At 37.0% G+C, this 24102-nt stretch overlaps 1 protein-coding gene across 1 annotated transcript; it reads left to right on the top strand.

The window, feature by feature from the left end:
* The first annotated feature begins 8 nt into the window (after positions 1-8).
* LOC145990123 (uncharacterized) lies at positions 9-21653 on the top strand. The gene is made up of 4 exons (XM_083125781.1): positions 9-393; positions 8738-8936; positions 13407-13870; positions 20225-21653. The coding sequence occupies exons 1-4, from the start codon at positions 323-325 to the stop codon at positions 21390-21392; spliced, it is 1902 nt and encodes a 633-aa protein (XP_082981907.1). The 5' UTR covers positions 9-322; the 3' UTR covers positions 21393-21653.
* Positions 21654-24102: the final 2449 nt, after the last annotated feature.

Genomic DNA, 24102 nt, shown 5'->3' with positions numbered 1-24102 from the left:
AAAAGGGTCTCACTTGTCGCATAAGTTTCAAACAACTTCCCCCACCCTTCGTCTTCTGACGTAATTAGTTTGTTAGTAAGTTAGGCTTGCTAGGTTTCTTTCTCACCATTACCATAAATAATACCTTTTTTGGTGAAGCCCATAAAAATTGCAGCGTAATATGCTACGAGACCTAAACCTAACCTAACAACGAATGTTTTCACGATTACGTATGAAGACGAAAGGCTGAGAAATTGGTTGTGGCTTGTGCGATAAGTGACTTTCTGTTTTGCTTGCGCTTCAGATAGGCAACTGTTCTCTGTTTAAAATATGAAGTGCGAAAATGGTGTCTTGTTCCGCATATGGATGTACCAACAGAAGCAACAGGAAAACTGAAGGAATAACATTTCATAAGTAAGAAAGCTAGCTATAATTTGTGACTGTAATATTTCAGTGGCATTCTATCATTTTTCTTAGCTGAGTTATTAAAATGTTCCCCCCACAAAAAAATTGCTGCCATATTCAAACGAAGCCAAGTTTTAGAAGAATAATACATGTTTTGAACTAACCTTGCATAGGGGTTATTGGCCCAAGTTCCTTTTGTTTTATTTCTATTTCATCATGCTACAAATGCAATTTTAACATGTTCGATTTACTTGTGTTAACACCTACTGCGGAGTTTTAGCGATTACTTAAGATTATGTTCAATATATGGTTTGGTAGTTAGGTTAGGCAGGCCAGGTTTGGTTGTCTTAGCATTAACACAAAGCCCCTAAATGCATTCTGGAGCAATTGAAGGTGACAGGATTGTTCTCAGATTTGTTTACTAGAGAATGTACTAATCAAATAAATTTTCCGGATGAAGTATCCGAGGTGCTGATGACCCGGTCACTGTTTGAAATTTATATATTACGTGTGTAAGGTGTATTAACAGTTTCATACATCGGAGACACATTTAAATCGGATATTTTGCCTTTCTCGTGGTTAGTACTTACCAATTATGTATTGCGGAACATAGTGGAAGGTGCCAATATGCTTTTTGCATGAAAACAAACACTTTTTCTACTAAAATAAACCATTTTCCTTAATGCTACGGAAAGCACGGTACTTGTTTACTATCCTTTGGACACATTTATTTATTTTTACAGAAGAAACTACTTACCGTGATAAGTTCCTGTAGCATTGTCGAACATCGGGAAGGTGTTTTGTGTTATGTGGGAATGTTTCATAGCTGAAATTCATGTTGTTCATTGAAAATTAATTCTCCGACGGAGGATAACGTTTGGCGCGTACACCTTCATACACCATCACACGTCGTGACTGTATCATGACGCGTCGTGATTGTGTTTTGTTCATGTTCATTGGGTATCCAGTGTTTCAAACTGTCTGCGTTTGCAACGAGAGTTAGAAGGATGGCGTGTCCTGGATGTGTGGTGAAGTTTGTATCGGGTGTGGAGGATCCAGTGGATTTTCTAATTGAACACGGGGTTGTGAAGAAAGGAAACCATTGGCGCTAGGATAGGTTAGTTCTGTTAGGTTAGGAAACATAGTTAAAATGTGGTGTCGTGTTAGTATCAGGATCTAGAAATTGGAAATAATTGCGAACCATTGGCACGTGGTTAGGTTAGTTCTGTTAGGTTAGGAAACATAGTTAAAATTTGGTGTCGTGTTAGTATCAGGATCTAGAAATTGGAAATAATTGCGAACCATTGGCGGTAGCCCCATGAACCACTGAAAAATTGCAATTAATTTAATCAAAACAACGTTGATACACCTTCAGGAATGTTCTGCGAAGCAGATACATAAGTACGAATGTCAAAAATTGACTAAACGAAAAAATTAGAGGTGTCCGAAGGATAGTAAATTTTTACAGTTTTGTCGATGTATGCAGTGTTGCAACCTCGTTCACCGGAAAATACCTACTTTCGTGCCCGGATTTGAAATTATGCTAATACATCGCAAACCATTGACGTTAGCCTCACAAACCATTGACGTTAGCCCCAAAAACCATTCACGTTAGCCCCAAAAACCATTCACAATAGCCCATTAATTAACCATTTTCCGTAAGGTTAGGTTAGGCAAGCATAGTTAAAAAAAATAAAAATACTCGACACGTCATCTTGTAGTGAAAACACAGCGAGGCTGAAACACTGACTATGGGGTTGCGTCATCTTAACACATGGAACATTGTACTCTCGTGCAGAAAGCAAATGGCGGCAGCAGAAACAGCATGTCGGACACAGATTTTCGCAGAAAACGACATGTTTTCGCATTAAAATGGATCAAAACTTGATTCACGAACTTCCACAACGCTACAGAAAATGATTTCCATAAGTATTTTCTCCTGTAAATTTGAAGAAATCAGTTTCCCTTATACTATAATGTTACCCAGCTCTGCATTTTTGTGAGACTATGGGTATGCAATACAGCTTTAAGAAACATATGTGAGGAGGCAGAAATTTCGCAAAAGACTGGTGTAGACTGAGCGTCCTTCTGCAGAGATGTTTTAGAACATTCAATATATGGAAATCGCCAGAAAATTGGTGGGGTAGGCAGCTTTGTCGAAATTGAAGAATCGAAGTTTGGAGAGAGGAAATACCATCGGGGACACCGTGTGGAAGGGCAGTGGGTATTTGGAGGTGTGGAAAGAAGAACGGGACATTGTCTCCTTGTTCCAGTTGAAAAATGAGACGCCGGAACATTAATTGCTGTTATCAAGGAATGGATGCTCCCAGGCACCACCATTATATTAGATTGTTGGAAGTCATATGACAACCTGAAGGACGAGGGTTTCGACCACATGAAAATAAACGATAGTATCACATTCGTGGATGAGGAAACTGGTGCCCACACGAATAGCATTGAGTCTGCATGGAAACACGCAAAGGTAACTTTGCACTCGTATGGAACAAGGAAAATTTTATTTTCAGGTTATGTTGCAAAATAGGCTATATCTTCCTTAAAAGGTGCCTGCAATTGGGATCAGATCGCACAATAGAATTTTTCCTGCTTGCGGGACAGCTGTACGATCCGTTAAAAGAACGTAGATCGACAGTGACAGTGATAGCGACAACCAGGACGGAGAGGAACATGTTGAGTGTGGATTTTAAGTGTGGCAACACTGTATCCACTGTTGGATTGTAAACACTACTGACTTTGAAGGTAAGCTTAGTGTTATTTGAAGTATGTTTGCCTAACCTAACGTTATGTGAAATTTTCTAGTTACAGACGTGAACGGTAAATTGTAATGTCAGATTCGTGTTCCGGAGGCCTCATGTAGAAAGTATACAAAATTTGAAACAAATCGGGGAACACTCCCGTCATCTTCAATTAAGCCTTCATTCTACTAATGTTCCGATTTACTTCTACATTAATTCCCACTAGTCTACGATACCTACAGTCACTTGCCAATGTAAAATACATTGTCCATGGGAAGCTTGTATACGTAAGGTAATTTTTTTAAGTTGTGTATTTCAACATAAATAACCAAAATTCTACAATATCACTGTTCTACACTAAGCTGAGGATGCTGAAGACTGAAATTACATTAAAAAAGTTTGGTAACAGTTCGTTATATCGGAGACACGTTTCTTCATTTTTTCACAAGAAACTACTTACGGAAATGAGTTTCTCTAAGGTTTTTAATGTTCGTCGAGGTATTTTCTTTCATCGTGGAATCTATTTGACCGTGAAATCATGTATTTTCAATATTCAACATTGGCCAGTTTGTATTCAGATGTTCAGTGTTTCCAGAGTATTGTTACATTTCGTATATGCAGTATATAGAGCAACATGGCTACACTGGTGGTTGTTTGGCAACATGGCATCCCAACAACAGCACTCCATTCTGACATATCATGTATGTAGGGAAGTATTTCACCAACCTTGGCTGCTAGCGAACCCCACAAGATAACTAAGTATACCACGTTTGTTACAACCTGTCCTACTTCCTGCGCTTGCTGATCACTGGCTTTTCAGCAGAGGCCATGCTGCATTGCCGCTGCAGACCGCGTGAACTTCATGCTAGAGAAAGAAAGACGAAGCCAGGCTGTGAATAAAATACGCGGTAATGCACAAATATAGAAAATTCCCCTTCCTGAATGTTCCAGCTAAGATGACACTAAACACAAAAAGGACACAAGCAAATATCACCAGAATAAATTCTATCCTGGATATTTTAAAACACACACTAATCAGCACCACACTTACAAAACTAGCTTCTTCAACAAGACACAAAACACGTGAGTTAGACCGCAACGTGGCAACAGCGTTTATGTAAGCTCCTCTCTTCTGCCTTCCATTCGCTCCTTGCTGTCCAGCAGATTACTTTTTCCTTGTTTCTCATTGGCACCAAAACTGTTGAGCCATCACTAGCGTGGGAAACTGGACAGGTTCTAACAAACTCGGTATAACTCTTTAGCCTTCTTAAACACAAAGGGTTGTGGCTGCAGCAACACAAGCCTTCCATCTGTCCCTATCCTGGACAAGATCAATCCAATCTTTTCCATCCATTACCGATTACTTTAGGTCCATTCAGTGTTATCCCTCCATATTACAAAATTATTTTTACAAATATTTATATACGAAATAAGCAAACTGTCTGCTATCAACCCTTTTACAAATCTTTTGTTCTGCCTAAAATTGAATACTGCTCTCCGATCTGGTGTATGGTGTGCCCCTCAAATTTAGATAGACTAAATTCAGTTCTAAATTTCTTCCTGGCCATTGTCCGTCACAGAATTCTATCCACAAAACACTTGCAAAAGACCATTCTTCTGAAAATGTTAAATATCCAAACTCCTCGTGGGAGACATAGACTGGCAGGCCATATATTCCTGCATAAAATAGTCACTGGTAACATCAGAAGTGACCGCCTTCTTCAGGAAATTCACTTTTGAGTGATATCTCGCACAAGATGCACTCAACTTTGCTAGGTACAAATTTCCTCTTGTACCTAGCTTGAGACGATTTTATTTCAATATTGTTAATCTTGAATCTAATGTTCCCTACTGCTCTGTTTTGCATTGTACTGGCCTAGATTTAATACATTGCCATGTGCCTCAGGCAAACTGCTCTCGATATCTAACATCTGGTTTTCTTCAAAGCAGTTTGTGACAGGGTTGGTATTTTGCCAGGGTATTTTCGAAAAACCCAACCTGGGTAGGGTTTTTTTTTCAGATAAAACCTGGGCAAAACTGGGTTTTATTGGTTTTTTCAGGTTATTTTTAAAAATATATATTTTAAAAATTAAATACATTTTCCCCTAGTAGTAATGTATCGTAACATTCAATTTGTATTGCTTTATACCCTGTCCCAGTTACCTCTAGAGCAGGCCAACAAAAACAAGTCTTTGCACAAGTAGTGACGCGAGACAGCTCCATCAATGAACAGGTGAGGGAAATGGATTGCGTGAAGGGAGGATAAGCAACTGCAGTTAACAGCCTTCGCAGCAGCGTGTACTGCTTCTCTCTGCCCATTCAATTTCCTGCCCTTCTCTGACACTATGCATTGCCTTGCTCCAGATATAACTGAGAGAGGGAATACTTGACTGAATCAATAGCTATTGAACATATTCTGTTCTAAAATATATGTCCAACAGTTTAATTCTACTCTTCCTGAAGGGTGTAATAGTTAATGCTGCTGCTTTGTGATCGGTTTTCAGGGTTGCATTCCCTGAGGAGGCACATACTTTGATGTATCCAACAGTCAGACTACCAGGGGGGAGGGGGGGTACAATATATGTTCTAACAAGTCCTTTTTTTTTTCTGCCAGTCGACAACAGTACTCCTTAGTGGCACCTTAGTATAGGTGAGGACTAATAACAATCTATTCTAACAAGAGAAATGCCTATGGTGCCTGAGGTCCTGGGTTCGAATCCTGGCCTGGGCATGGACATTCTTTCTATGTCCCTTCATCAATTTCATCATATCATCACTCATTCTCACCTTTGCGATTAGCCAAATTTAGCAGAAAAGAGAAGTAAAATAAACCTAATCAATCAATGAAAGAGAAATGCATACGTACGTGTGTGTGTGTGTGTGTATGTATATATATACTTGAATAGTGCCGGAACCATTCTTTCCAGGGGAAAAAAACAGTAACTGTAACTTTTTTTACAGTGAGGTTTGTTACTTCCCCCTTCAACGATACTCACATTTAAGCATGTTAAAGTATATGTTTTTCAAGATCCAGTACATTTTTAGTAAATACTATTAGCAAATATTCCATTCTCAACTTCAGTTTATGAAACAAATTATTTTATGAATGCAGTGTTGTGCATGTGTTGGAATGAATTATGGTACAAACACATTTTTTATCTAATTTATTTAATATGCCATAAACCATTAAGTAATCCAAAAATACTATGCAACACAAGGTTTTAAATTTGCTTCAATACAGTTTGTTCACAGTTTATCACAGTTGTGTTTTCCCATTACTTTTCTGGTTGTTTCAAGCATAAATACCTCCTCTGTGTATTAACCATGCCAAATTATACAGGGTGACCTAGAGATGTATACCCATTTTGGAATGAACATTACACAGTTAATTGTACACCAAACTCTATTATTTTTGTTGTATAATGTGGGTGATATATTGCCATTTATTTTATATTTATTTATTTATTGCAGTCACCATGGAGTCGTTGTCGGTGGAACATCGTGTGTTCACGTATGATCCTCCAAAATGTCTGACTGCCATGAAAATGGCAATTCCCATGGTCAAAACACTGGTGACCTTCAATTTTGTCCCCAACGCTCCACACACATGCACTATAAATCAAAACATTTTATTCGTAAAAGAGTTTATTTTGTTAATCTTCCAAAATGTAGTTTAGGCATTTCAAAGTGTCATCAGAATTTGGAATGTACCTCAGCATATGAAAAATCTTTTTTAATCTACAATTTTGAAAAACCTAGGTACTTTGAACAAATGCAAATGAAAAATAGAATTATTCCTGAGGTGTATCTAGTTGTGAGTAATTTCAGCTAAAAACCTTTACATTTGCTGCAGTTATTATGGTCTTAAAATTGGTGACTTACCCCCAATCTTCCTAAAACACACACTATATTACAGAGTTTTTATGAAAAACTTAGAACTTAAGTGATGCCATAACATTGCTGAGACTTGTGTTTCTTCTACGAAAATATAATCTAGTCATATATGATCATAATTAAAGTTCTCGCAAGGCATGTTAAACCGGTCTGTCGTCTACTATCTTTAAACACGTTGACCATTTTTTCTCAAAATACAATGTGAGACCAATCCTTCAAGTTGTCTTGCAACTATAAAAATTGCAACTGAAATGCTTTTCATTTATGGCAGAAATCATGAATATAACGTTTTAATTTTACCACCACTCCTCTCCTAAGCTATGAAATATTATTTTAAAAGTTTTACTGCAAATTTGCAGACCAATGAAATCTCTAAAATGACTCAGTTTAATTCCTTATACTCTGAAAATGTGTTCTAGATTGTTTTGAAAGAAGTAAGAAACATTGTAGAGCATAAAATAGAGACATGGGGAAAATCAGTATTTCATCCACCACCTTGAAACAAATTGTCCAATTTTTCTCAGAAGATTTCTAGCTGCAGAAATAATTTTACCTAAATGATTCTAAATTACAGCAGTTATCATGGTCAGTAAATATGACTCATCCCCCCTGCCCACCCACCCTAACTCATGCTCCTAAATTATGCACCATATTTTGATAATTTTATTGTCAAATTATAGTGCAAGTACATAATACTCCTGTAAGTTTCATGCACAATTGATGCACAATTGTGGTAATTATGAAGATGTATGACTTACATGGGTACAGAGCTCCTAACCATACATAAATAACATTTTACTGCAAGCAACCCATTAGGATGAGAAATGAGAAAAATCATTTAAAGTATGTTCTGATTTAATTATGTCACAATTAACGACATTTCAATAAAATGTACTAAATTCTCCATTGTAATGCTTAAACATGGAAACATTTATTGTATCAATTGATCATCACAGTTGAAACTATGATGTGCCACTATGGTTTCCCCCACATAAGGAAGTGACTGATAACCAAAGTGCTACCACATTTCAAAATTATAAGCTTTGTTCAAGTATGCTACATCAATTAATGCTAATGTTTTATCTCAAAATTTCTGATGCATTCGTCTTGGTTTCTTGGATATATAATTTTTTTATTTGTGTTAAAAGTCCATTTCTAGCATGATTTGAGGAAAATGGCTTGAAAAAACCCACTGGCTTGTACTATATTAATTATTTTTAGTATTATAAGCTTTGCTAAGCCTTTTCTTTACAAGGTTTCCAAAACTTGTTGACAATTGTAGAACCTCACAAGTATTTAAAGCAATAATTTACAACATTTTCTGAAACAACCTGCATGGGGAAAACTGGACTTGGCCCACCCGGACCAACCCTGGTTTGTGACAACTTATCCATGCCCTCTTTAGTATAACTTCATCCTTTAAAAGATTGTACGGGAGTCTTCTTTGTGATCATTTTGGTACTATAAAAGACCATAATATCTGCATAATAGTGTCCTTGCATCCTGCAACTCAAATTGTAATGCCTAGTATAAGTGTACAGAATCACACTTTGTCTTAAGTATGATTACAGTGAGTGAATTTAGAATGCTAGAAGTACAACACTAGATAGAACGAAGGACAATGTATGGCATATTGATGTTCTTAATTCAACTGCAAATAAGATAGTATAAATTGAAATAAAACTTGAGTGTTCTTTCAATTTCAGATTTCCTCTTAACCCCCAACGAAAGGAATTGTGGGTGAAGGCTGTAAAGAGAAAAAATTGGGATCCTTCAAAGTATAGTTGTCTCTGTTCTGCCCATTTCCATGAAAATGATATTGACAGAACATCTTTGTCTAGTGTGAGGATTAGACACAATGCAATACCATCAATTTTTCCTGGATTTCCTTCATATTATCAGAAGGTAAGCATGTTGCTGTCATCAATTTTTCAGCAGATTAGATGCTGTATTTAGGACCATTAACTTACAGTATTGTAAATTTCTTTCATTTTTACTGGCACGGTAGCTGAGGGTGGTAAGTGGTCGACTTTCCACCTCATCACTGAAGTTCCCAGGTTAGAGTTTTGTCCTGAATGTTAAAAAAAGGTGTCAGAAAAGAGCAGCAAATTCGATTTGTTTCATTTTTAAAGCTCTCAACAATAGCTGTAAATTGCTGACATGCTTCTCTACATGAAAATCTGTTTCAGTGTTACATATGTATACTCTTCGTTTAAAATTTTTTCAACTCTTCTTCATTTAAATAAAACATATTTCAAATTAGTGGTATGAAAAGCTGTTATTTGATTCTGTTTTAGGCACATTTCTCATTAGTTGTTAAAATGCCATGAACACATACACACAAAATTGTTATCTGTCAAGGAGGACGATGACAAATAGACTCCTAAGGGTGTGAAAAAAGTATTCACTCATTTTAAGTAATTTAAGCATTTAGTATAGTTCTGATTAATAATTTGAATAGTAATTAGAAACATTAGTTTATGTTCCTGTACGGTAATCTACATTTCACATTAAAATAGGCCCTCCCCGATGGCGCTATGGTAGCTTTGTAATCAAGGAGTCCTGGATTCAATACTCGGTAGACGCATATAGTGGTTCAGATCGCACTTTAAACTGTATGTCTAGTCCCGATTAGCTTTACTGTGCATAAAGTAGACTTAAAAAATAAACTCAATCAATCACATTGAAACAGCTAGTTATTTCCAAGTCTTGGCATGGGGAGGATAGATATTGACACAATTTTCATTGCTTGGTATTTATCTTGTCATTATACATCTGCCTGTATCACATTATAATGATTTGCTACATACGAGGCTTATTCGCAAAGTAACCGCCATTTGGTTATAAATAAAAAACTTGCATAGATACAACAAATTTTTACTTTACATCTGAAAGGTACAGCTGTCCTCTATTTTTCAACATAGTTGGCATGTAAATTCAAGCACTTGTCATAGCATTTCACCAACTTACCAATCCCTTCTGCATAAAACTCGGCCGCCTGGGAATTCAACCAACCTGTCACAGCATTTTGAATATCCTCATCGTCAGTGAAATGCTGTGCCCCAAGCCACTTCTTAATGTGGGTGAACAGATGAAAATTAGAAGGAGCCAAGTCTGGAATGTATGGGGGATGATCAAAAACGTCCCATTTGAATTTGCGCAAAAGGTCTTGTGTTCACTGAGCAGTGTGAGGGCGAGTGTTGTCATGCACGAACACAACCCCAGATGTCAGCAGACCATGATGGCTCTTCTCAGTTTCTGCAAAGTGTTACAGTAAACTTCAGAAGTGATTGTCGTACCACATTCCATGAATTTTTACCCAAAGAAATCTTATCACTCCGCATATCTCGCATTTGGCGGGATTTTCGATGGCAGCACACATTTTGTGACGTTATAACCAGCATACGTGCGGTACTAGCAGCACAGCTGGAAGCTTACTGAATCACAGATTGTGTGACGTAACAATGGTTGCACTCTGCCCACTACTACTAGCGACACACCACAACGGTGGTTACTTTCCGAATGACCCTCGTATATACATGCATATGCTATGGTTGCAATATTAATACACACTATATCTTGTCTGTCTTTCATATAATACCTCAGAAACTAAAAGTTAAAATGTACTAAGCAGTTATTTTGCCTGTAGTATTATATGGATGTGAAACTTGGTCCCTTACATTAAAAGGGAAACATAAATGAAGAGTATTTGAAAATGAAATCCTTAGACAAATATTTGGACCTAACAGTGGTGAGGAGACATGAGTGGAGAATGTTACATCATTTAGAACTACATAATTTGTATTCATGTCCAGATATTATTAGAATAATGAAATCAAGAAGACTTAAGTGGGCAGGCCATGTGGCATGAATGGGAGGTGGAAAGAACAGTTTACAGGATTCTTGTTGGGAAACCTGATGGTAAGAGACCTGTAGGAAGGCCAAGACGAGGATGGAGAGATAACGTTGAGATGGTCCGAAAGAAAATCTGAAGGGATGGAAAAGAGTATATAGATCTTGCTCAGGATAGGGACAGATGGAAGGCCTGTGTTGCTACAGCCATTAATTTTCAGGTTTAAGAAGGCTAGAGAGTTAGATTTTTTAAAAAAATTATCATTACTTTTCTGCCACTTTTAGCTAATTGCAACAATGAGTAGTGATGATATGGCAAAATTAATGAAGGAACACTCACGAAGAACATTCATACTCAGGCCAGGAATTGAAGCCAGGCTCCCTGGCACTGTAGTGTCCTGTGTTGACCATTCCATCATGGAGGTTGGTCTTCCTTAACTCCAATTTATTTCATTGTAATAATAGCCAATGAGAGTGAATGACTAATGCTGTTGCCAGGGGTGCCCATCCCCCCCCAAGGCCAGAGGTTCATCCCCCCCCCCAAAATCATATCATGCCTCCCCCAAATCATATTTTTTGTGCCCTCAAACCATATCATAAAAGACAGCGTGTCTACCGAAAGTAACTTTTTCCTTAGCTTTACTGAACACTGTACTTTATCTGCTCCTCCTCTCTAAACAGGGGTGTCCATCACTCAAGACCACCCCTAAAATCGTTCATCATAATCTCCCCCAAATAGTTTGGATGAATATGTAAAAATTGATGTCTATTTGAATAAAATACCATGTAAAACTGTCCATATTTTTTAATTATTCGATTAATTTAAATGTAAAATGTAAAAAGCAAGAAGTTAGAAATGTGGGTTCCATATATATATTTTTGTTCCAAATGGTGCACCTGCTTTAAATTAAGCAGTATACCAACACCAAGCATTATATTTTAAGAAGTGGTGTTATTAATGAATATCGAGAATATCGCAATATGTCTTGCAATGCAGCTGTAGTTAAAAAATTCACATTCACCTCAGTAAAGCACCAAACACGCTTTCTCCCAACACACCTCGCGAGAAAGAAATTTTTTACATCCATCCATTGCTTTCCAGGCTTTCAAGAGTATTAATTTAATGGTGTGTCAATACTTTCTTAGAATTCCGAGATATCTAGTCTTTTCCAGCTTCTTTTTTGGCACATTCGAGGTTGAAAACGTGTGGACACCATATCCCTAAATACAGTCTCTAAAATGTAATGTTCGAACTCTCTCTCCACTACAGAAATCCTTTAACAATCTAAGATTTAACACTTTAGCAAGAGCTTCCCATCTCCCTCCCCTTTAAATTTAATACTCAATCCTACCACCAAAATTTCCATGCCAATTTTAGACTTACTGTTGATATTGAAGAGTGGATATTGCCTTCTCCACAAAATTAATTCTCAGTCTCCACACCAAAATTTCCACAATAGTCTACAATAGTAATACACTAGAATTGGATACCTCCTCAATTTAATGCTCAATTCCACTCTAACTGAAATACCCGCCATAATGTAAGACCTAGAGTTGGATACTGTCCCCCTCCAACATTTAATTCAGTATCCCCCCCTTTCGATAATACCCTTAAACACTTCCTTTTGTTCATGTAATGGATTAAATATGGTGCATTTAAGGTGTAAAATATTTACATATATTTTGGAAAATATACATAAATGTTGGCTTTTATATTATTTGAAGGGGAAAAATCCCCCCCCCCCCCAAATCTTGATGGCACAGCCTGCACCATAACCCACCACCCTGTGGACACCCCTGGCTGTTGCAATAGAAATTGAAGCACGCGTGTTCAAGAACAGCATGCATATGTGATTGTAGCTGTTAGTGTTCACATCGGGATGTGCACCAATCGAAATCCAGTGATAAGATACTAAGAAATGGCAACCTAAATGGTTTCCTATTTCCGTGCTTCAGTTTTGTTATCTCACTCAAGGTTATCATGAACTGCCTCCTACTTTCATTAGAAAAATAGAGTTCCTAGATAAGACTGGCAATTATCTCTTAACTAACAAATTAACTAGGTATTGAAAAACCACCCCTTCACTCAATCACTGATCTTCATATGCAGTGCATTGATGTACATGTATGCAGGCTGACACACAGAATTGGAAATAGTGAGATTTTAACCTGCAAATTGTCTTTAAAGGAAACAATTCAGTCCTATACCAAGTGTTCCATAACATTACCTGACACAATGTTTTTATATTGCACAATTTGAACTGTTCATGCAACCAGTTGTCCATGTCGTAATCACATTTTCCCTCCACATTGTGGGAAAAATAATGTCTGTAGATTGCAAAGTATTTTGCAGTCTTTTTAAACTTAAATTTAGCATAAGTTATTCTTAAATATGTGCTCACTCTTGGTCATTTCCTCCTGGTAAACCAGCACAGTGTATCTAACCTGCTAAAAAAAAAAAATGTCTGCTTCCATTTGAACATTGATTGCAGCTTCTTATTCAAATGTACAATGTGTCTGCAGGTTTCAAGTGCCACACCTTCACCACTACGCATGGAGGCAAGGATCAAGCAGGAACTAGATTCTGACGAATCCCACGTGGCCCTGTCGCAAGGGCCAGCCACTGACTTTAAGAATTGCTCAGTTAAGACTGAATCTCAGGATGTTGACACAAATTTTCCTCGTGAAGAAACATGGGGTGACCCTTTGGACTCAAAAGATTTTATAGTCTATAAATCTGAACAAAGCAAAGAACAGATGAATCTTGGTGCCTTACATTGTCATGGTGGCAGTTCTCCACAATATCAGGTACAGACGGATACTGCAACGAATGCATTTAAACAGCTCAAAGTTGAACACTTGGATGCAAGTGATTATAATACACAGTTTGATGTTAGTGTGTGCAAAGAGAGTGAGGATGGCATTGCTGAAGAAGTGACAAAGAGTGAACTTATGATTGAAAATGATGGCCTGGCTGACAGAGTAAGGTAAGTGTTTTTTTTTCACATGATAGAAACAATATGAAAATAGTTAAACAATATATCTGAATTATTTTTTCTGCAAATATTTTGAACAATACTCAAAATCCTTTCACTTATTTGTGGACAGAGACAATGATTGTGTTTTTCATCTGACAAAATGCTCATTTAAGTTTCTGTTAGATTGTATTTAGGAGTGTGAAGTAAATTCCTTGCAAAATACAAGTTCCGAAACTGCAGGGGCAAGGACAGTTTACTTCCCCTTTATACATAAGGTTGAGCATAGTGTGGGAGCAAAAGTTGCAAAAAGTGGGGGGCGACTGCCCCCCCTCCCTAATAGCCACCACTGTACAAAGTTTTAGATTTTTAATAACAAAATAGAGACAACTTCTTTATTGGGCCAAAATTGTATTGCCTCAAAACAGTATCACAAATTTATAAGGCTGTTAGTAAATATTATGTTTTATTATTACTTTGGAATTAAGAATGTAACAACACTATATAAGACGTTGATCAGATATTTGGATAGCTGCACAGAAAAAAAAAACATGCACAATATTCCAATCCACTGTTTTCATGAATATCAAAATTATTGTCAATTATGTCATGAAAATTGTGTACATGTGCAGAGGTGTGGACAGATGAATATGAACCACTACTTTCTAGATGTGCTAGTGTATTCACAGACATTTGCGTATTGTGTTTTGCATCCAGAAGATTCATTTTTGCCAAAATTGCCATTAAGTTGTTGCAGCTTACTATCTGTATAGTACGGACAAGTAGCCAGAAGGATGGTGGTGTGGTTGTTATCCAAGACTCTGTCTACTTAGCCCCTTATTTTCCATCCTCCTTTTCCAAGCTGTTGCTGTATACATTCACATTGAACAGCCAATTGTAGTGTACAGCATTTATATTACACACAGAATATGTTTCGTAGGATGACATGCACCCATTGGTCGAATTTTCTTTAAAGTTATCATATTGTGTGGGGTTCTTCCTCTCCCAAGTCTTGTGGTCAAATTAAGCATGTGTTTCGTGAGAATCTTAATTTACTTGTACTGGATGATACATATTTCACATACAGGGTGTACCAGAAATGATAGCACAAACTAAAACTTAAAAGTACAAGATAGTAGAAGCAAAAAGTCTCGGTAAACATGGGGCCGCAAGCGAACTGTTTGGAAGATAATTGCAAATGTATGGTTTTATCCGATATTGACTTGATTGTATGCTTGTCACTTAATAAGTGATGTGCCTGTTAAGCTTTCTGTCTTGTACAGGATGTGTGGTTTATTTACAACGCCTCCTTTTGGCAGTGTTGTTCTCAATAAAGAAACCTTGGAGTGAGCACGGAGACAAGTGTATGATGTGTACCAACAGTCGAGTCAGATCATGTGCGACCCCATGTTTACTGAGCCTTTTTTGGCTTCTACTAGTGTGTACTTTTCACTGATTCAGTTTGCATTATCACTTCTGGTACATCTTGTATACTCCAGCACATTTTCTGAAGAAGATTTCTTCTTTCTCAGTCGGAACCATGCTTCATCCTTGACTTGGATTGTGCATCTTAATTTTTATGAAACTTAACACTTCCCTATCATTATGGACATACAACATATTCGTATTCGCACTGAGCAGGCTCCACACTAGCAAATTTGCCATGTGGATTGGCGTTCCTTTGTAAGTTCCCTTGTCACACATTTGAGTTTGTCAACTACTTCCCAGATCCACCTACGACTGCACCATATCTCAAATTCCAGATGTTGTTCATTAATCCACCAAAAATACTTGAAGTATTCATGAGTTCCAGAATGGTTCCAACAGATCCTTGATACCATCTAGGGCTGGAAGTAAACTCACATTTATTCGATTATGTAATTTTTTAAGCTGGTTCCACATTATGCATGCACGTTAAACTGGCTTGCTTAATGCATACAAACCTGTAGGTATGCATAGTGGAAGATGCAAATGTTAAAGGTCTACTTAAATTACTATGAGGCAGTTATACTTTACGAATCTATAGATACAACACTACCAGTTGATGTGAGTTTATTTATATAATGTGCAAGCACGATGAGACTACATAAATATATTTAGTTAGATCAACTCACTGAAAGATAAACATTGTTTCTTCTCAATTTGCCAGTTTGATTGATATTAATTTAACCAAACAAATAATAAACTAAATGGGTCTCTCGCATTTTTTAAGATAACCAAAGAAAGAATGATTATCTATCACTTCTCCAAAAGGAAAGTAAACAGACATGTTTGAAGCATTAGGTGGCATTCATCAACATGCATTCTCATGCTAGGGATGTATGAGATGTTTGCCAATTCCAAAGGGTTCTTTCTCACAACCCGTATCTGCATTGGATCTATATTATTCAATACACACTGTTCCTGAAGAACTGCGACATTTGCCTCAGTTACCATGGTTGGTTTGTGTCGGAGAAACAATGTATAGAAGTTTTTGGTATCTTTTTTTAGTAATGCAGATGATGAACGATACAACTCACCATGCAACACTACATGAATCCTGGAACACCATCCTAGGAATGAATATACAGCATACAGTCTGAAATGTTGCCCCATCATCTTGTTACTGTGGTGGTCGTGTTGCGGTCAGAAAACTCCTTACTCCTTGGAATGAGTATCTCGTTGTTCCATCCTGCAATCAGGCAAATATCGTAGCACAGTCTAGATGCAGCGATAGATGATACAATAGACAGATACCGTACATGGAAATTGGAATCTTAATGCCTTGCTCTTGTGAGACAGTTGCCCCACATTCTATCATTCATTGACTCAAGACCTACATTGAAGATAATTTTTGTCAGTAAGGAATACTTGATAGCCGTTCTCTGATTTGGAGAAGCCTTATGACCAACATCGTGGGATTCTTTAGCAGCTCCACTTATGAGGCATTTAGCCTTTAATTTTGTGATGGTAACTTGCTAACCAGTTACCAACAACAAGAGAATTTTGACAGTTCACTTATTCCACAGAGACGACACCACGAGGGTAAAAATAGAGAGAGAGAGAGAAATGAAGGATGAAGTCACATATATATCCCACATATTAAATATGAATCTTAAACCCGAATGGAAAAACTTAAATATCCAAAATTACAATTTTGTAATAACAATCCTGTCGATGACCATATTGAGAAGTGCAAATGCTTAGTGGCAGGGGAGGGGGGAACATTGCCTCCTTGCATCATTAGTATATGCCATAACTACATTTTTATGGCAAAAGTTCCTCACTTTACTATAATTGTTCACTTTTAAGTGTCACTTTACTATAATTGTTTATGTTCAAGTGGTGATTTTCAACAAAGTTGCCAAAGCAGTATTATAACAGCAGTACGAAACATGTTACTGAAATCAGTTACTTACAGGAAAGTTTAAACCAAAAGAAGAGAACGTCTTGTGTATTTAGAAAGACACAATTTTGACAAAATTTTGAATGAAAAGATAAAAATATACAGTAAAACTTCTCAATAACAGACAGGCCTGGGGGAAAAATAAATGTGTTATTAAGAAGTGTCCGCTATTCAGAAAAAAGTGTAGGATGTTACACAATAGGATAAGCATATTACAGCATAGCTCACCGTTCAGATGATCCCCAACGAAAGTGAGGTGACGTAATAACAGGCGACCTCACTATTAGGGTTGGGAGAGTGCCCCCTGAGTGAGAAACACACGAGGGCTAGTTGTAACCGGTGCAGCGATGCAACCCGTTTAGGGTTACCACCGGACAAAACCTTTTATTCGGATCATAAAAATGGTCCAGGTAGGTTTTTAGGAAAATTTGGAAATATCCTCTTTTCTGGGATAAAGACAACTGCTTAACTTCAAGGTTAGTAACAAAATGTTATTTGTAAATAATTATTAATATTGTTTTCAATTTCAAAGTAAAGAAATACAACACTCTAAGTTACAAGCACAAAAACAAGAAAGTTTTCTACCAACATAGAAAAATTGTTGGACCTTTGCTGTTGTCACCACTGCGCCACGTGAGGTTTTGATTTTAAGCATTTGTGACATCTACCTTGGCTCGTGGTGAGCATCAAGTTTCTAACAATAGGTAAGAATATGCGATACACTGCAGCTTACTTTGATTTGAGTTTCATGACAGAATTCAGAAATAAACAGTATATTTTAACTGCTGTACTCTTATTTGTTACATGGTAGTGGAGACGTGAAGTTCTGCCGATCAGGGATCTGAATCATTCGAAATGTAAATGTGTTTTTAGTGACGACTTACAAAAATGGTTTCCTAACTTCAGGCCTGGAAGAAACAACTCCGAGGTTAAAATGTCAGTTTATGTTATTACATATTTTAAAGTAAAAGACCAAGTTTCGCAACAGAATAACATTATGGGCATAGTGAATAAATATTAGAATATTCAGACATTTGCCTATAATGAGGCCTAGCCTATTATTATTTATATGGAAACGGTGCAAAATTGTTTTACAGGGATGTGTGATCTATAAGCTCACCAAACACCAGTAAGCACGAAACGTGTGTTGGAAGTGCTCCATCTTCGTCAAAAGTAAACTATTTGCAATCTTAAAATGTACTCTTTTTTAAAGTTTGTCGTTGCCGTATATTATTTTTTTTAATTCTTTGAAATACAGACTATATAATACACAGGATAAGCAATACAAAAGTATTCTGGACACTGAGAAGAAAAAAAGGAGCAACCTGTTGCCGCAGAAACACGCTCTGTGTGATTGACACAAATCAACTCCCACGGACTTCCAAAAGGACACTAGACAGCAGTGGAAAACTTTCTGCTACCTCAAAAATCTGCAAATGGACTGGTCCTTCCCCTTGACCCCCGCACCCTGTCTCCCCTCGTTTGGGGATCTTCTCTTGAGCTGACTGCTGTACGTACTTATGGACATGTTTTTTTTTCCTACATTCAAGGAACAAAATACTGTACTACATACGGTGAATTTAAATTTACTAAAGTATCCCTACATACATTACAAATTTTAAAGAAGAAAATACAGTACACGTAGTGTAATCCTTTGTTAAATTACTGCATTCAAAATGCTCTTTCATTTTGAATAGACTCTAACTAATTTCTCTTTCTTGTAGACTTAGATGACTTCAACTTTTTCCTTTAAAGTCAGTCGTTTGCGTTTCTGCGACATCGTAGCAGAAGTGACACACGTTTCTCAAGATAGCCACAAAGAATACTGTCTACTGTCTGCACTTTTAAAAGGAAATATGTTCTGTGTAACATGAAACAATGCATGCTAGTTCGAAATACTGGCCATTGTTGTGTCGAATTCCAGGATTTGTGACCATTTTCTTTCAGGCTGTCCGTTATTAAGAAGTTTTATTTGCGTTGGGGAGTAGTTTTCAGTGTCTGTGTCCGTTATTAAGAATGTCCATTATTGAGAAGTAATATTGCCATTAATCCCCATGTATTTCTGCCGGTGAATTTAAAAATGTCCGCTATTCAGAGGTGTCCGTTAGGAGAAGTTTTACTGTTTATGTTGTTACACATAGTGTCTCTATGTATGTTATGCTTTTAATCAATCTATTATCATTATTATTGCATCTAATTTTGAAAATTATATGTCATGTTGGTAAAATATTTTTTTAAAAAAAATATATACACAGTAGGCACCCTCTAGTTCAGCTTCGGTTGGTTAGGCTGCCAGATGGTTTGGCCCGCCCCCGCCACCTTGCCGGCGACAAGTCACCACTTGTTTGACTAGCACTGGAAAGTATTGTGCTGTACAGATCAGTTGTCTACAGCTTTGCTATTGTGCGGACTTACTGCTCGGTAAAATTACAGTTAATGACTGGCACAAAAATACAAAATCCATTGAGAGTTTGTATGTATGGCCGTACCGTTTATAGGATTTATTGGTCTTTTTTTGCATTACTTTGGTTCGTTCGGCCATTTTTTAGTTCATCCTATGGTTCGGTCCCTACTGTATATTTTTTAGCTTCAGTGGTTTAGTCTGTGGAGCATCTGACTGTCACGTGGTTCGATTCCCAGGGTGGGCGATATAAGGTCAGAATTTTTCTGGCCTTGTCCCTGCATAAAGTGCCTCAAATCATAGAGTACCTTGGAGTTGGAGGGGGTAAAGGTGGCCAGAGCTTGGTGCTGATCACATCACCTCCACAATTGCCAAGATTGAGAATGTGTGGGGCCCTACCTCCGCATCCCCTAAATATGCCTTCATGGCATGTTGCTATATGCATGGGAAATTTTATTTTTTTGTGCTAAAATATTTAAAGAATACACCACAGTAGTTCAAACCTGATGTAATATTGTGAATTTTATTTTCAAAATTCTCAAGATTGACTCTCTTTCTGATGTAATGAATTTACTTCCAGGTTCTCATTGGAAGACTCAGGGTTTCAAATAGGATCCCATCAAGGATACACATACGCTGATAAACTTTCACATCTAGGAAAATTTCTTTCCTATGACACTTATTGTAGCTATTCAACACAAAATAACATTAAGCAGCAGGACTGTTACGAGTTTAGTGCAAGTGGCTCTGTGCTGAAGATAGATGAAGTGATACACACTACAGGAAAAAATCATTACAACTTTTCAAAGGGTAAAAATGTTTTAAAACAAATTGACAGCAGTGTGATGTTAGGTCCCACAGACAAGTCTGAAATTCACACGAAACCTTATATTGACAACAACGAGTTTTTATGTTCAATATGTAATAAAGCATTCAAGAGTAAGAAAAGTTTTAGAAACCATTCAAAAATTCACACAGGAAAGAAATCTTTTGTATGTTCAACATGCAACAAAGCCTTTATGTGTAAATCTTATCTTAAGAAGCATTCACTGGTTCACACTGGAGAGACGCCATTTGTATGTTCAACATGCAACAAACCATTTGCAACAAAATCTAATCTTAAGCATCATTTTAAAATTCACACTAGAGATAATATAAATGATCGCTCAAAATACAAAAAGACTTGTGCAGTGAAGAAAAATCGTAAAAAATATTCACAAGCACACAGTGGTGAGAAGACATTTCTATGTTCAATATGCAGCAAACTATTTGGAACAGAACCAAATCTTCAAAAGCATTATAGAACTCACGCTAGAGTGAAGGAATTTCAATGTTTAACATGCAACAAAACTTTTACGAGGAAGGATTCTCTTCAAAAGCATTGTAAACTCCACACTGGAGAGAAGCCATACTTATGTTCAACATGCGACAAACGATTTTCAAGGAAGGATCATCTTAAAAATCATTTTAAGGGTCACATTAATGAGGAAAACTTTGAATGTTCAATATGCAACAGAAAGTTTACATGGAAGAGTAGTTTTAGAAAGCATTCAGTAGTCCACACTGGAGAGAAACCATTTGTATGTTCAACATGCAACAGAACATTTGCAAGGAAGGATGATCTTAGAAAGCATTCACTAGTTCACAGTGAAGATAGGGCTTTTCAGTGTTCTATATGCAACAAATCATTTAAAGAGAGAGCAAATCTTAAAAATCATTTTCGAAAGTCACACCAGATGGATGTTTAATACTCCAGGAAGCATTTCTAAATAAAAATATGGACATCTGCCATCGAAAGTCACACTTGAGACATTTTCTTCCACATGCATTATACCATGTGTTAAGAACTGTAGTCTTAAAGAGCATTTAAGAAGTATCATTTAAGACTCACAGTATAACATATGAATTCACCGATTAATTAGATGTTATAAAAACTGCAGCCATAAACACCTTCGATCTTGTGTTAGATGCTTCAATTGCTAGTCATAATCATCATCACCTGGCTGGGTCAGCATAGAAGTCAAGCCTTTCCATTTTTTCTTCACCACTCCTCTATTTCCACGGTGTTCCAATCTTGTCCTGCTCTTTAACCTTCGAGCGGGCGCGCCTGCGCAAAATTTACGCCAAAAGTAATTTTCTTTAATTTTCTCGTGTTTCCTTTGAATTCGTCGACCTATGCTTTTTATGTATTCCTTAAAGAGGTATTTTGTGTTGCATATTTGCCGTCATTGTTACTAATCCATATGTTATATTCTTTCAATTGTTGTTTATTTCAGATCAGAACACCGTGTCGTAAAGTTTGCGCTGCGCGCTTGCTCCTGTTCTGTGACTATTTCGTCAGGTCATTCTTGAAAATGAGTCGACAAAACGTAGACGTTAGCGAAATTCAGCGTATCCTTCAAGTTTCTCGAATAGAATAGATTGATTGATTTTGTTTTTGAGTCTGCTTTCTGCACAGAAAGGCTAATCGTAACTTGACATTCTTTGGTAGCTAGGCTCGTTCCCAGGATGTTTTGAGGAGACGGACATATCCGAAAATGTGAAATTAATTTCTTATTATCTGGTTTAGTTTACTAAGTTTATATTATATATATATATATATATATAGAGAGAGAGAGAGAGAGAGAGAGAGTGAGTGAGTGAGTGAGAGAGTGTGTGTGTGTGTGTGTGTGTGTTGAGGGAAGGGGGAGGCGGGAGTGTGTACACAGGATATTGCCATAGACTGCCCATAATTTTTCATATGACGTAGAGAATTTTTACTCGACTCAGTCCCTCTTGAACTTGGAATGTAAAGTGTTTGTACATAGACTTGTAACATTTAGGTTTTCAGCAGAAATATCTGTCGTAAAAAGTACGACACGCGCCTGCTGATGAAAAGCATGGTGCGCTATAAATATGTAATAAGTTACGTACTATTTTTTTTCTTTTTTTCAACATTCTAACTTGTATTTCAATGTTTCATTTATATTAACCTCAGATATGATATAAATAAATGTAGACCCAAAAACATTTACGTTTATCTTATAAAAATTCTTGCTCATAATGAATGATACTAAATGACGTAAAAAATGCGTCACGCGCCCGCTGGTGACACGATTATGAACGCGCCTTCTAGAAGGTTAACATGATCGGAGTATAAATTGGAAGGTGCGAACTAGAGGCCATGGAAAAACTCCTCGACCAAGTAAAGCATGAGTGTGTTTTATTTAGAAGTATGCGACGTAGGGTAGTAGGTTTACTTCTATCCTTAATGCAGGATTACTTGCAATGTATAGTAATTTCAAAATTATCAAATCACCCCCCTCCCCATACAAATCAAATCAATCCAAGAATATATAATCGCCCTGCAAAATAAATATTGAGCAGCACACACAATCTCAGGCTGGCTCAGTATCTCAGCGGTAGAGCAATTGCATGGTATACTAGAGACCCAGGTTCGAGTTCAGGTCGAGCCTGTATTTTTCGCTGAAACTTCTACGTAGTACAAGCCTAGTGTAAATATATAGACACACACATTCACTTACACTTGTTATGCACATGTATCTACTTAAGAAGAAAATGGAAAATTTATGTATGAGGAGTAATGTTTTAAGGCAGGCATGTCCAACTTCAATCAAGTAGTGATCTACTTTTTATTGTCACAAAAGGCAGTGAGCTACTATTAATTGTTAAGCACCGTAGGGAAAAATATACAAATAACAAAAAAAAATACAATAAAAGTAATATGTGTTGAAATGAAATGGCTTACTTTTTGGTTAGTGAGATGTCTGAGCCTGCATGTCGCAGTCACACAGACATACTCTAAACCCACGAGCACAGCAAGGTGACTGGCAGTCAGCGTGAATCTTCGCCTGCACGGCTGAGTCATCCTGTCATACCCGCTGGCGCCGGTAAGGGAACAAAAGACGATGGGGTTCAAAAGTGCGCCACTTAAAAAAGAGAAAGAATAGCAGTGATAAATATTCAGAATCTGAAATTTGCATTAAAAATTGATCCATTATACATTATAGAAGTTGAATTCAAATAACATATATTCGTATAATTACAATAGATAACTGCGATCGACCAAAAAACGCTCGATCACAATCGACGCGTTGAACATGCCTTTTTTAAAGTATTCAGGATTCTATAAGATAAAATTGGTATTAGAAAACTTTTGTGAGGTTGGAAACACTGCACCCTACAGAGGTCCATGCGGAGAAAATATTATCTTCTGTTCCAGCAAGACTGGAAAATATTGAAAACTTGTAGTACTTTTTATTCTGTGGTAAATATACACTGAAGAGTATATGTAAATTGTTATCAGTATACTCCATTAACATGAAAATGAGGCTTATACAGTGGAACCTCGATTTTATGTTGTTGTTTTTTCAGGGAACAAAGCTGAAAAAGTTTTAAATTTTGGAAAATGTAAAACTGAGCAAAATTTTATAACATTTTGCTACGCTGGGACCATAA

Source organism: Lepisma saccharinum, chromosome 7 (assembly GCF_977018435.1).
Source record: "Lepisma saccharinum chromosome 7, izLepSacc3.1, whole genome shotgun sequence".
Lineage (NCBI taxonomy): Eukaryota > Metazoa > Arthropoda > Insecta > Zygentoma > Lepismatidae > Lepisma > Lepisma saccharinum.
This window is presented reverse-complemented; position numbering and strand designations above follow the sequence as displayed.

Excerpts from the sequence above, each read along its gene's own strand:
- LOC145990123 (XM_083125781.1), top strand. The coding sequence starts at position 323 with ATGGTGTCTTGTTCCGCATATGGATGTACCAACAGAAGCAACAGGAAA. Across the intron at positions 394-8,737 it reads GAAGGAATAACATTTCATAA|ATTTCCTCTTAACCCCCAAC; the intron begins GTAAGAAAGCTA and ends TTTCAATTTCAG. Across the intron at positions 13,871-20,224 it reads GGCCTGGCTGACAGAGTAAG|GTTCTCATTGGAAGACTCAG; the intron begins GTAAGTGTTTTT and ends ATTTACTTCCAG.